The sequence below is a fragment of the Bombus fervidus genome, chromosome 3 (genome assembly GCF_041682495.2).
Source record: "Bombus fervidus isolate BK054 chromosome 3, iyBomFerv1, whole genome shotgun sequence".
Taxonomy (NCBI): Eukaryota; Metazoa; Arthropoda; class Insecta; order Hymenoptera; family Apidae; genus Bombus; species Bombus fervidus.
The window spans coordinates 14743921-14758493 of record NC_091519.1 but is presented as its reverse complement, the minus strand read 5'-3'; the positions used below and the strand labels follow the sequence as shown (position 1 = coordinate 14758493).

The window sequence follows — 14573 nt, the reverse complement described above, 5'->3', positions numbered from 1 at the left end:
TTTTCACTGATTCTGTTTAGGTAATTGCTAATGCAACGTACAATGCTGCGATCCTTACGCTGCCCGATTACGATATGAATGGCTCCCTTATCGTGGGAGAAGCGTTCAGAGGATGTATCCTCCAAGGTCCTGGTATTCTTTTTAACGATTCCATCAATAACGGAGCTATCTTTGGCCCCTGTCCTGCGGAAAACAAAGGATGTAAGAATTTCAACGTTCTTTCAAACGAATATTAATATTCATAATATTTAGAACATCTCGCCGAGTAAGAAAGAAAGATATTGAAAATGTAGAAATTGACTAGATACTAAATACGTGCGAAATAACACATTCTCCTTTGTTTGGTTCAATTACAAGAGGAATTGAACCACAATTGAACAGCAATCGAACCACAGAATAGAATTTCCGTAGACGAAAAATCCAGTACTAAGCTGTAGATTTTTGGATCACTGCACACCTTTCGGAGTGAAAATCACGTATATTTAGTTAGTTCCTGCGTAAACTCTCAGATTACTCGTATGTGCCATTTATGATACAAGTAGCAGATTGCATGGCAGATGTTCCTACGAAACTTTCAGGTGGTACGAGCGGACTTAACGGTGGTGTAGGATCAAGCGCAATCGCCACCATGGATTTCTGCCATCACGAGCCATGCATGATGCATGGTAAATGCGTGTCACGGCAGGATCGTTACGAGTGTCACTGTTACGCCCGATATTCCGGCAACAACTGTCAAATTGACAACGGTAGACATTGACGTCGAATACGGGATTCTGGCACAGAGCGAAAGATAGAAATAGATCCATGGCCTTGTGGAAATACTCGTTATCATAAATTACGATCGTAATTTCTTCACCGTAAATAGAATTACGTTGCTTAGCTTAAAAACTTTTAAAAGCAAGTCACGGTTAAATTCATCGTAACGAATCGTGTTATATTTATTTTAGTTTCTCGTTGTTTGTTCCTTTTATAATACAATCGTGACTGGAAATATTAATCTCTAAATTAAGCTTTGAAATATCGATCAAAATTCAGTCGGCCATGGATTCTTTTTTTTAACTTTCGTCTATAATCTTTGCATGAGTTTCATCATCTGTCTGCCTTTCTTGAATGACATACATACATAGAATATCGCAACGAATCACATATCACGAATAACACGTCTTTGATTCCCAATTAAAGCCGAGTGTTTATAAGAAACGAGTTTGCACGGTGGATATTCTGCTCGAACATCTCGTTCCACTCGTTATTTTATTTCAATCACGAGCTAAAGAAAATTAGCATGCCGAAGACACTAACTACCTGGAACACCATACATTTGCCGGGCTTTCTATAAATAAGAACTATATACTAACATTCCTATCTGCTTATCAAATATAAGTTTCAAGTTGCCAATCCTATCGCGTTTTCTTTTATTATGGGCTCTTTTATCTGATAACAGGTGTTTGGATTTCGGAAGCACTGGTGTCGCATTCTTTCGCTATTAGAGCTATTAGAGACACTGTTTTCCCGATAGATGCTAAAGTACTTTATCCGTATAAAATTTGTCAGGTCCGCCATGTATGAGCAGTCCTTGCCGCAACGGTGGCACATGCAACGAAGACTCGAAAGGAGACTTTAGCTGTATCTGCAAGCCAGGCTTTACCGGAATTTACTGCGAATCGCAGCTCGGTGTACGACTTTGCGAACAAAGTCCATGCAGAAACGATGGTGTTTGCATAGCGCTCACCGAAAGCGAATATAAGTGCGAGTGCCTGCCTGGTTGGACGGGGAAAAATTGCGAAACCAATTTTAACGAATGCTCACCGAATCCTTGCAGACACGGTGGAGTTTGCATCGATGGTATCAACAATTATACCTGCATATGCGATAGAACTGGGTACGTCTCTGGCGTTTACGTCGTATTAAATAATTCGAGGGAAAGTCTCAAACAGTTTACGTATACTCTCGTTTTAGTTTGTCATTTCTGTAATACACTGTACATTATGAAACTGTCGATTAAATTCCTTGCCAATTTATTTGCACATTTCTCTGCGCCGTCTGGCAATAATTCTTTTATCGACGCTTCGAAAAACGTGATCTCTTTGGAATGTATGAAATGCATTGGTACATTTCGCATCATACACGTTCAAAAATAAAAATTCGAAACTTTCAATATCTAAAGAAGAGAAATAACATCTTATTGTTAGTATATAATAAACATATTAGATAGAAAAAATGAACGAACCAAGTTCTACTTTTTAGTATTCGAACGAGAACTCGTATCCTTAGTAGAAAAATATAATTATCTTCGATACATGTATGTATTCGATATCTAATCAACAACCGTTACAAAACGGTTGAAAGATAAACCTGTTGAGGCAGAAAAATTATAGTGAATTATTAATCGTTTTCATTCTATTACAGATACGAAGGTGGTAATTGCGAAATTGACATCGACGAATGCTTGGCGAATCCCTGCTTGAATAACGGCGTGTGCTATGATAATTACGGTGGCTACATCTGTCACTGTCCGAACGGTTTCGAGGGTCAAAATTGTGAATTGAACTTAAACGAGTGCTTGTCGAATCCTTGCATGCACGACGCCGATTGCGTGGACGACGTTGGTTCCTACCATTGTAATTGTCCGTCCGGATACGCCGGTCGACACTGCGAGCTTAAAAGTTTGTGCGAGAACGCGGCATGCCCGCCGAATAGCATCTGTGTAGAAGACGCACATGGGCCACAATGCGTCTGTAATCCTGGATTCATGGGCAATCCTCCGAATTGCACCATAAATTATTGTGCCAGTAATCCATGTAGTAATGGCGGAGCATGCACAAGTAACAAAGACGGATTCAACTGTACTTGTCCGCCGGAATGGAAAGGTGAGTAAAATAGATTAAATTCCTATTAGTGAAAGCGTAAGACACAGCTTGAAATTGTAAATATAACGAATGTGTTGAAATCTCAATGTATAAAGGAATTCGTTCGTTTTTTTTTTTTTTTTTTTTTTTTTTTAAACGAACTTAAACCAGACTACCGATGTTTGTGCAAATTCATATTTTCCAATTAGATAAACAGATCCTAAAAAGCGAGAAATTTGTTTATCGCTTATCAAATATCATAACGAGTACACGCAGTTCGACTATTTTATAGATTTTTTGCATAATCTAGTTGCACGTAAATGCACAAACATCCGCGGTCTGTTAATCGCTATCACCATTTACGTCATCGTTACGCTCACCGTGTGCGTCTGTTACGTCTGTTTTATCCAGAATAAAGTCTATTTTAGCCGAAAGTGGAAAATTACGTAAAATTGTTGTTGTCGAGAATACGTTTGTATCGTGATTAACGTCTCTCTAAATCATCGTCTCCTTTACTTCACTAATCCTTTTTCGTATTTCTTTCTTAAATGTTTCGTATTGTCTTCGTGTAACGCGTGGACCATTAGGAACCACTTGTCTATCACCCGCCTCTGATTGGTGTTCCGCTTGCTACAACGGAGGCAGTTGTCTCGAGACGCGTTTCGGTGTTATGTGTCAGTGCCCAAGATTTTGGACAGGACCTCAATGCAAGGATCCGATCACTTGTCGCGATCTACCTTGCAAACAAGCTTCCGCTTGTCACGATTATGTGAGTCAGACATTTGCAAATCGCTTTGCATGCACACTCAGCCGATTAATCAACCGCGTCCTGTCGAATATATCTCTATGTGGCCTCTTGCTTTGTTTGTTACGTCTCGCTTCGAACAGCCCGGCGGTTATTATTGCACCTGCGAGCCAGGATGGACAGGCCCCGAGTGTTCCATCGACGTCGACGAGTGCTCCAGTGATCCCTGTCGTAACGGCGGCATCTGCATCGATCAACAAAATAGTTACTACTGTCAATGTCTTCCAGGATACACTGGTAATCAATTTATTCGCAAACTCTCGCACGAAGCTTTGCTTGTCAAATTCTACGTTAATACTCGTTTTACCATATTCGTAATGTGTAACTGACATTCATCCATCGTCACTTGAATTTGTCTCATCAACTCTGCGTCAAGGATTGGATATTCTAATTATTCGCGTTTATTCCTCCATCAACGAACGAAGCATCCGCGAATTATCTCTACGTTATATTTTTATTTTAATTTTGTTCTCCAGAGTGGAGAGGATGAATCAAGAATGCAAATAACAGATACTTCTTATTTTCTAAACGACTAACTTTATCACAGGCGAACGAAATACCTGTTATTTGCTTTTAAATTGTTCTATAAACGGAAAATAAATATCGTTTAATAAAACCAATCTTAATTTCACTAGGTAAAAATTGTCAGATCAACGTGGACGAGTGCTTATCACAACCTTGTCAAAACGGCGGTACTTGTATCGATCGAATCAATGGATACATATGCAACTGTACGAAAGACTTCATGGATGAAAATTGCGAACGCGAGTACAATGCGTGCGCGTCAAATCCTTGCCAGAATAATGGGAATTGCACGCTGATACCAAGGTCTCGACGAGAATTCGTTTGCGAGTGCCCTCGCGGCTTCGAAGGCAAAATTTGCGACGTGAACGTGGACGACTGCGTCGATGTGCTATGCCCTGATGGGAAAGTTTGTATTGATGGTATCGCTGGTTACGAGTGTAAATGTCGCGAGGGTTACAGAGATCCCAATTGTACCCTTATCGTTGACCATTGCGCGACGAAACCTTGTAACAGCGGCACGTGTATCGATCGCGGAGAACAGGGTTTTGAATGCAAATGCAGAGATGGTTTCAAAGGTAGATTTTATTAAACAGAATTTATACAAGATATATCTTATTCAAATTCAATAAGAATTTTTTGTTGATGTAATTATTTTCGCCAATTGTCATATGTTAAACCGAAAAGTGAAATCTCGAACAAGGGTCGATGGCACATTTTGGTCAATGGTTGAATTAATAGCAAAGCACGGTCCGTCCTATACTCCCTGTCATTCGTTTTAATACACGCGTCGAACACAAGAAACGCGTTAGGAGTTGAGCTCACGAAACAACCTGATTTCCCCCAAAAATCTGCTCTAGAGCCTTGTTCAAGCTTTCCATTCGACCGTCGATTACTTGTACCCACTAATCGATTATTCAAATTCATAGGAAAATTTTGCGAGGAGGATGTGAACGAATGCGAGGTAGAAGGTAGCTCATTATGTAACAACGGTATTTGCGTGAATACAAATGGCAGCTATAATTGCTTCTGCAGACCGGGATTTTCCGGAGATCACTGCGACATCGACATTGACGAATGCTTATGCGGTCCGTGTAAAAATAACGCTACGTGTATCGATGGTATTAACACGTTCGAGTGTCAGTGTCCAGCTGGTTATTCCGGGAAAACATGCGACGTGGATGTGAACGAATGCGAAAGCAATCCTTGTTTAAACGGCGCAACCTGCGTCGATGAGATCGCTAGCTACATGTGTATTTGTTCACCTGGTTTCCGTGGATTAAACTGTGAGATAAATATCGACGATTGTGAACCATTGCCCTGTTTAAATCATGGCCAATGCATAGACGGTATAAACAATTATACCTGTGACTGTGCCGACACCGGTTTCGAGGGTATACATTGTGAGAAAAATATCGACGACTGCCGGTCAGGACCATGTGTGAACGGTGCCCATTGCATAGACGATGTCAAGAATTACAAATGCCAGTGTTACGCCGGCTATACTGGCAAAAATTGCGAAGTCGATATAAACGAATGCGAGAGTTCACCTTGTCAGTATAATGGTACTTGCTTGGAGAGATCTAACATGGAATTGTACAAAAGCGACGCGTTGACGTTACCTTCGATATTCAACCAAGAGTTCAGCTATGCGAATGCGAGTGGGTAAGCATCGTGATACTCCAAGTAAAAGGACAAAGAATAATCGATAATCCGAAAAAAGAAGAACTAATTGTACTTTTAACAATTTATTTTCAGATACGAATGTCTTTGCGTACAAGGTGTTACGGGAAAGAACTGCGAAGTAAATATCAACGAGTGCGATAGTAATCCATGCCAAGCTGGAACCTGCGTAGACCGTATCGGCGGTTACACTTGCGAATGTGACGAGGGATACGAAGGCGATCATTGTCAACACGATATCGACGAGTGTAAAAGATATTCACCCTGCGAGCACGGCGTGTGTACCGATGGAAGAGCTGATTATACCTGCACTTGTGAACCAGAATACGGTGGTAAAAATTGTTCGGTAGAGCTGATCGGTTGTCAAGGAAATGCTTGTCAAAACGGTGGAACTTGTTGGCCATATCTCGTCGATGAAACGATACATAAATTCAACTGTACCTGCCCGAACGGATATCACGGAGAAATTTGCGATTACGTAAGCATCGTTTATATTTACGTACTTTGACATGCCATTCTTTTCTTCCTGCAAATTTACAAGCTGTTTCAATTTCTTAAATTCATCGCCTATCTCGCTTGATCACGCTCTTTGTATTGCCTTACGCATAAATACGCGACACAGAAGAAGGTGCGTAAACGTACAGGTCGCAACTTCTTGCTGGCTTCCAATTCATACCGTTTCCTTTTGTTTTTTTTCATAGGTAACGACAATGTCTTTGAACGGCAGCTCATACGTTTTAGTGAATACCACTCGAGACGAAGGATACGACATACAATTTCGCTTTCGAACGACTTTACCAAATGGATTACTGGCCATTGGAAAAGGCTCGACATTTTATATCCTCCAACTCGTTAATGGCAAGCTAAATTTGCACTCGAGCCTTCTGAACAAATGGGAGGGCGTATTTATCGGCAGTGAATTGAACGATTCCACCTGGCAAAAAGTGTTCGTAGCGATCAACGCTACGCATCTAGTACTCTCGGCTAACGAGGAACAAACGATCTATCCCATTAGTCTAAACGAAGGTTCCAATTTAAATCATACATCTTTCCCGATGACTTATGTCGGCGGTACAACCAATTATCTTCGGCGGTTAACCCATGGCCCATCTTTCTTTGTGGGCTGCACCGAGGATGTAGTCATTAACGGAGAGTGGGTACGTTCGATATCTTCGGATCATAAACGATATACGTAGTCACATTAAAATCCATTGAATTTATGGAATTTTAAATTAAGATATTAAATAAGAAATATCTGTCGTACGAGCTTATCAAAATTATGAAAAATTTCCTAACTGTCATAATTCAGGTGTACTCTGGTACCTCGTCAAAAACCGTATACATGGAGGACGTTGAGCCAGGATGTCCGCGCGAAGCCCAATGTTCACCAAATCGTTGTAAAAACGGTGGCCACTGCACGGACAGGTGGCGTGACTTTTCCTGTAAATGTGAGAGACCGTATCTTGGTCATACCTGTCAATACAACATGACAGCAGCGACCTTCGGATATGAGAATATCACAAACGGATACGTAACCGTAAAAGTGTCGGATATGGCTAGACGAGCAGTCAGATCGATCGTCGATATTTCCATGTTTATTCGCACGAGACAAGATAGGGGTGATATATTTTATCTAGGAACAGAACCGAATCCGCAAACGGATCTTAAACCTCGGGAGAAAACTTACATAGCAGCTCAATTAGAAGGAGGCGAATTACTCGTTAGGATTCAGTTTAACGGTTCAGAGGCATACACCGTTGGCGGCGTAAAATTAAACGATGGAAACAATCATCTAATACAAGTAATTAGAAACGTAACACTGGTGCAAGTGAAGATCAACGGTACCGAATATTTCCGGAAAACTATCAGCGCGTCCGGTCAATTGAACGTAACTGTACTATATTTGGGTGGCATGCCACAAGCATCCAGATACATACGGCAAGTTGACAATCGGCAGATAGAAGTACCGCAAGTGCCGCAAGTTAACTTCAAGGGAATTATTCAAGATGTTCAAATATCGAATGGCATTGAGACTATGGTCGTCGAATTCTTTCCTCTAAAGGTAACGATACGTTTGTCAATTCGATCTACGTAATACGATATTACAAAATTTCATTAAAAATTATATCGCGCGTGATAAATTACAATACGATATTTTAGCGATAATATAAAAAACAAATATTTTATAGGCAAACGATATTCCCACTCCAATACAATTTGGTAACGTGACTTTCGATAATGACAAAATTCTTAAGGGTGTGATATCCGACAACGTATGCGTGAGTAGTCCATGCGATCACAATGGAACTTGCCACGTTACGTGGAACGACTTTTGGTGCCAATGTCCACGAGGATATACCGGCAAAACTTGCCAGGAAATGGAATTCTGTCAACTGCAGGACTGTCCTTCTGGATCGAAATGTCAAAATCTAGACGATGGCTATGAGTGCATCGCTAATGCTACTTTTAACGGTGTCACGACTTCTTTCACCTACGTTTATAATCAGGTTGAAGAGAAAAATGTGACCGACTCGACGATCGATACCATTCAGATTACGTATCGATCGAATACCGGTGGCACGTTAATGCATATCGCGCCTCGTATAGGCGATCAGCATTTTACCGTTTCCGTTTACAAGGACAAGGTCACGGTATCTTGGCGCTTGAACTTGCAGAATCAAGGAGTACTAACATTTGGTAAAGTCGAACCTGATGGTAATTGGACGTCTATCGTATTGAGGTTGAGCAATAATTCCATGGAATGCGGATATGCAAATTCTAACGACGAATATGCATCGCACGTTAGCCCGAACTTTAGTTTTCCTTTGTGGTATGATTTATTAATTACCGGAACGGTCACTCTTGGTGGACTCGGCTCTGTTTTATCGAATAAACACAGTTACATAACGATAGGCCCTGGAAAACAGATCCTAGAAAATAAAAGCGGTATTAATGAAAATTCGATAGATTTTACTGAACGTACATTGACCACCGCTTCTCCGCCTTACAATGTAATGTCAGGTAATATATTAGCGTACATAAACATTTTTTAATTATACGCGTAATATTTACGTAATATTTGTTATATATTTTTATTTACATCGTGACTAGAAAACGTGTCTTCTATTTTACAGGAGAAGCTTTTAAAGGATGCTTGGGTGAAGTAAGAATTGGAAGTATGCTTCTACATTATTTCACGTACGAAGAAGTATATCAAAACGCCAATTTTACACCCTTAGAGTACTTAGCATTACAAGAAAATAATTCAACGTATCATGACAGTATTGGCTGTCAACTTTGCTTCGACTCCGATTGCAAAAATGACGGCTACTGTTTTGATAAAGCAAACAGTTACATTTGCGAATGCCCCGCTGGATACGCAAAGGACGATTGCTCCCTTAACATCGACGAATGTATTGATAATAAATGCAAGAATGGAGCAACATGCATCGATGGAATAGCCAATTATACGTGTGTTTGTAATAGCGGCTGGCAGGGATGGTTGTTAGTATATAACATAATCTATTATATCAAATTTCAATACACTCGTTTCTTAGCGAAAATCAGGAAAAACTAAATTTACGCTATCTTAGGTGCTTATCTTTATTTCAGATGCGACAGTGACATAAACGAGTGCGTAACCCTTAGCCCTTGCCAACACGATGGTGTATGTATAAATCTTCCTGGTTATTTCCGTTGCGAGTGTCCAGATCAATTTACTGGCGAGCGATGTGAAAACTTTCGCCTAATCACTTGCGAAAATCAACCTTGCAAAAACGGTGGTAGTTGCGCGGATATTGTAAATCCACAAACAAACGACAACTTCACTTGCACTTGTACGACCGGTTACGAAGGTTCGATCTGTGATACTCCTTACTGTATTGGACGAAAGTGCCAAAACGGCGGTAGATGCGATTACTTGCATCAGGTATATAGCATATCAGGTTTATACAATGAGAATTTTATTAGCCTTGTAAAAACGGTTACTTTTATTCCCTCATTCTCTATGATTTAATGTATAATTATTTGTAATATGTAATAATCTTTAAATTACTTTAAATTACCAGACACCTCGGTGTACTTGTCTACCCGGCTATTCTGGACTGTATTGCGAAATTAATATAGATGACTGCGCGCCAGATGCAGAAGGAAACATACCATGCAAAAACGATGGAAAATGCTACGACGGTGTAGATAGTTTCGTGTGTGATTGTAACGACACCGGTTATATAGGACAGGATTGTTCAATTGATATAGACGAATGTGTACTGCCAACGACCGATTGTGGTCAAGGACGATGCGAAAATTTACCAGGGACTTACCAATGTATTTGCGATCCAGGTTATTGCGGATACAATTGCGGAATGATGGATCCTTGTAAAGCGGTATTGTTTCTCGGATAATTTCTCTTGCTCGCTACACCGACGATTAGTTTTCTTATATCTCATATTCCTTTCCTTAACAGGATTATTGTCAAAATGGAGGTACGTGCAAATGTGGAGATGACGGCGGTTACAAGTGTCAATGCACACCGGACTATACCGGACAAAACTGTACAGAGGTACGTTTTAATATTTTAGAATAATAATTTCTCTTACGTACAATTACGTGCTGTAAATGTTGTGTTCTATTTTAGACGGAAAACTTTTTGGGTAGTCAAGCACTCGATATAGCGGTAATCGTTGGTCCTATCGTCGGATGCCTGTTCATTATTGCAGCAGGTTCTTTAGTTGCATTATTCATGATGGCTAGAAAGAAACGTGCTACTCGAGGAACATACAGTCCAAGCGCTCAAGAATTCAGTAATCCGCGTGTAGAAATGGACAATGTGATGAAGCCACCACCGGAAGAGAGATTAATCTAAGAATTTATTTCGTGACTGAGGAACATAGTATGAATGTTTCGCGTCTCGAAAAATCCTAGTCTGCCGGGAATATGCATCGTTATCGCAGTATTTGTTGTTTAAAGAGAGAAAAGAGTGTCGTTCTCACGAAGAAACTGCTTCCAGACGATCAATGAAAATATACGGGGTTTCATCGCGCGTTTTCTAGTCCATGCTACCATATCACGCAGCTGTCACATTGACATAACGAGTTGAGCAATTTGGGACATGATAACTGATTTGAAGATATCCGAAAGCGACGCTGAAGATGAAACGTATTAAAACTGCCTATAAAATTAAAAGTTGATTATAAGATAGAAGTCAAAATGGGATATACAAGAAAATGATTGAGAAAAGAATTTAAATAAGAAACAAATTTATCGCGAGCAGTGAGATGAGGAATGTACCATAGAATTTATATATTAATCGTGCTGTTGGTTTGAACAAATCATATAGTTATACAAAGTGTACTTAAAACTTCATTAAGTGTCCTTAACTTAAGCAATACTCGGAAGAAACTCCTAAGAAACGAAACCCGTCCATTTTAGTGCCTAATTGATCCTACTTAAAGCTTTTATTTATAAGCGGTAAATTTAAAGCAGCGAAAATGTACATTGCAAAATTGTGTTGAACACAGACGTTACATCGAGATCTCTAAAGCATAATGATATTCATTACTACTGTTTTACTCGTTAAACTTTGGGCAATCATGATACAAACACTGTTAAATATCAATACAGCGTAGTGTTTTTATTATTTGAATCGTCGCGAAGATGCCGGAACTTTGTAAAAATATTGTAAAGCAACGCTGTTCATGGATAGAACCCTTTACGCGATTTTGTTTCCTTCCACGCGTTGTCATTATAGAAAAAAGGGAGTTTATTAAGAGATCAGGAAATTTATATACGACGTCTCTCTTTTTCTACCTCGCTGTTGAAACAAAAGGATGATACGTGGGAGTAGAAGCTATCCAGTTTACTCGCGAGAAAAACTTGGACTTCATTGTTGTAAAGGGTAGTTATCGCGCTACGAGTTAATTACTGTACGTGCGTTTACTCGCTCGTCAGTATCGACACGTTGTGCTGGTTCAATTTGTACATAGATTAGATTACGTTTAAAAAAACAATAATGATTCTACCATTAGCATTTTATATTATGAATATAGTATTTAATGATGAATTATTTTGTATGTAATTACTTAATACCACGACCAAAGTAATAGCGAAGAATTTTCTTGTCTATTAAAATATAAACGATACAACCGTAAATAAAAACTGTGTCATCGTTTTTCAATAGCCAAGAATAATTATTCTTTACAGAAATGAGAGTTAACATATTGTTGGTACTATGTTTTTCATATATACTGACCAAGGTGTACTATCCTTTCGTCTTATAGGACCGAGATTAACAGAAATGTCTATTTATCGTATTGATGTGTGCATCGTAGAAAAAGAATTTTTAATCAGAGAATATGTATTGAAATAATTGCAGAATACTAAGCATGCTTGTCTTAAGCATGTATCGTAGTATCGCGATGTGAATGATGTATCCACTATAGTAACCGCTGCATTATATATATAATGTGGTATCAATCAAAAACACAATTATGTGGAGAATTTATACTTGAAATGATAGGAGTAATCACTTTTATTGTAAGTTATGAAGAATAACTTTTGTTCCATGTGTATTATAAAGTGAATATCATTAATATTTTCTGCAAGACTGAAATTTTGAGTACTAAAAATTACGTGTGCATGCGCTTTTCACGTGAGTACTTATTTTGTGACAACATGCAATATTGTGCATAAATAATTATTACAATTTAAACTAAATGTACAAAAACAATAAAAATTTAAATATTTCAACATAGTATTTATCTTGTCTTTTTATAAAATACATATAGAAAGAGTTCATATACAATACATACAAAGTATATTGCTATATGTACATTTGTTATTATATATGAGATACATAAAAGGTTGTTTAAAATTTTCAGGTACAATTTTTTTTTAAAAAGATGTTTAAGTGACCGATAAATACATATTATCATTCATTAAGATCTCTATTTAGTAAATATATATTTACTTTCAATTAAATTAATTTCGTGTATCTACAAAATTCAGATCGGATATTCTATCTACTTCAATTTTTGTCTCTTACCTTCATGTCGTAGTTACCGAATATTTTTTCCATTTATTTTACTTAATTTATCACGTGAGATCTTATCAAAAAATAAAAGTCCAGCAGCCCGTTCTATACTTTCTGGTGGTACCTGTCACGAGATATATATCATGATTATTCATATAGAATATATCATACAGTTCTGATTTCAATATATTATTAATTTACCTGGAAATTTGTTAAAGGTACATTGTCATCTATAGGAGTATTTGGCATTACAAATGCTTCCATTTCTAATTTAGAATCATATGTTTCGCCAACAACTATTTTATAAAAATGAGTAGGTACTGCTACATGATTTGTGCCAATAACTTCATATCGAACATATTTTTTCCCATTAGCCTCTATTCTGTAATCATCACGTATTTAATTGAAATATTTAAAAAAGAAAGTTATATAGAGTAACAAAGTTTTGCTCACTTTGGCAAATATAGAGGACCAGTACAGACATATACATCCTTATAAACTTTAGTTAAGTGCCTAACATATTTTTCCAATCTATTCCAAGAATCCCTATTGAAACCCACACCTACTTGCGGTGCCATGTTCGTTAGGAAAAATGTCTGATCTATGTGACTTTGAGCACATTTGTGATTTCCGGCTGCTGCTAAATGCCCACGATCGTATCCACTGCCTTTATAATCATGATTTTCTGATCTGATTACCAATAAAATTATTAAAACATAAATTAAACAATATTCTATATAGTTTCAAACTCCAAATATTTACCTAAAAAAAGGATGTATGCTTGGGTCAGGTTTGAATTCACACTTACTACGTGATATCTCCTCATTGGGTCGTAACCTATCTTTATTTAAATGTTCAAAGACCCAATGAGCTACCCTGTTTCTTCTGTCATAAGAGAGAACAAAATCTTCGTAAGATCTAACATGATCCAATCCGGGGAAACCATACTTCATAATCTGTAAAAAATGAAAATCATTTTACTTTTACTTTTCCTTTCTTATTCTACAGGATTTTATAAATATACCATGAATAACAGAATAGAAAAAAAAATACTATTATCATAACAAGCGATAAATGTAATAAAGGTGAATTTTTTTCATACTGTTTATCTTTACTTATCGAGGTTAAGTATGACTGAAATAACTTACTTCTGATACTCTTGTAGCTGTCGATGATAATTTTGAACCCATATTTGTATCAACTTCCATAGGAACTGCTGCAGAAACAGTTCCAAATAAAGGTAAACCAGGCATTTCTTTGATGTTTACATTCGAAATAATATGACTTCCACTGTTTTTTATATCTGCATTCAAATGTCGTTTCTGTTCTGAAAATTTCCCCAAACACCAACCAGCAAAACCTACGCTAGTTGCAGCACTCAATTTCAATATAATTCGCGTTACTGCTGTCATACTTTTAGTCACTATGCCTTTAATAAATAATTCTCTTGTGATTATAACCTCTCACTGCTCACAGTACTATAAGACTAGAATACAACATGTAACTGACTGTAAATACGTTGATCGCCACATCGCGTCTATTTCTTTATTCGATTAGATAAGACTTTGCAAACAATTCGCAGCAGATTTCATTAATAATACGATTATTTATATTCTTTAAATAAATAAGGATATTCTTTGTTGTTAACAAAAGTAAAATAAGTAAAATTTTTATTACTTTAATTTGA

The 14573-nt window shown here is 37.9% G+C and overlaps 2 protein-coding genes across 6 annotated transcripts in view; one reads left to right on the top strand and one right to left on the bottom strand.

Annotated features, from left to right (window-relative positions):
* The window catches only part of Crb (cell polarity complex component crumbs), a 30297-nt gene extending 17694 nt beyond the window's left edge, over positions 1-12603 (top strand). Inside the window, exons 3-19 of one of the 4 annotated variants that reach the window (XM_072000407.1) lie at positions 21-201; positions 579-746; positions 1552-1879; positions 2407-2867; positions 3434-3615; positions 3735-3888; positions 4287-4751; positions 5103-5838; positions 5932-6334; positions 6558-7013; positions 7166-7918; positions 8046-8877; positions 8991-9360; positions 9469-9784; positions 9924-10241; positions 10322-10417; positions 10493-12603. In XM_072000407.1, coding sequence (XP_071856508.1) covers positions 21-201; positions 579-746; positions 1552-1879; positions 2407-2867; positions 3434-3615; positions 3735-3888; positions 4287-4751; positions 5103-5838; positions 5932-6334; positions 6558-7013; positions 7166-7918; positions 8046-8877; positions 8991-9360; positions 9469-9784; positions 9924-10241; positions 10322-10417; positions 10493-10720 — 6447 coding nt within the window. In that variant the 3' untranslated portion in view covers positions 10721-12603. Of the gene's footprint in view, positions 1-20; positions 202-578; positions 747-1551; positions 1880-2406; positions 2868-3433; positions 3616-3734; positions 3889-4286; positions 4752-5102; positions 5839-5931; positions 6335-6557; positions 7014-7165; positions 7919-8045; positions 8878-8990; positions 9361-9449; positions 9785-9923; positions 10242-10321; positions 10418-10492 lie in introns of those variants that run through there. The other 3 variants (XM_072000408.1, XM_072000409.1, XM_072000410.1) reach the window with 3 other exon arrangements.
* Positions 46-14411, bottom strand: Endog (endonuclease G, mitochondrial). Of its 2 annotated transcripts, XM_072000412.1 has the most exons (6): positions 14035-14411; positions 13649-13842; positions 13340-13576; positions 13088-13268; positions 12899-13010; positions 46-183 (listed from the first exon to the last, which is right to left on the bottom strand). In XM_072000412.1, exons 1-5 carry the CDS (start codon positions 14296-14298, stop codon positions 12912-12914), a joined length of 975 nt encoding a protein of 324 aa, XP_071856513.1. In that variant the 5' UTR covers positions 14299-14411; the 3' UTR covers positions 46-183; positions 12899-12911. The 2 variants fall into 2 exon arrangements, with proteins under 2 accessions (XP_071856513.1, XP_071856512.1); XM_072000411.1 differs by lacking the exon at positions 46-183 and having other exon boundaries at positions 12590-13010; positions 14035-14410.
* Positions 14412-14573: the final 162 nt, after the last annotated feature.

Coding starts and splice junctions, on each gene's coding strand:
- Endog (XM_072000412.1), bottom strand. CDS start 14,298: ATGACAGCAGTAACGCGAATTATATTGAAATTGAGTGCTGCAACTAGC. Junction 13,577..13,648: donor AGCATACATCCTTTTTTTAG/GTAAATATTTGG, acceptor ATTGGTAATCAG/ATCAGAAAATCATGATTATA. Junction 13,269..13,339: donor GGTCCTCTATATTTGCCAAA/GTGAGCAAAACT, acceptor TGATGATTACAG/AATAGAGGCTAATGGGAAAA.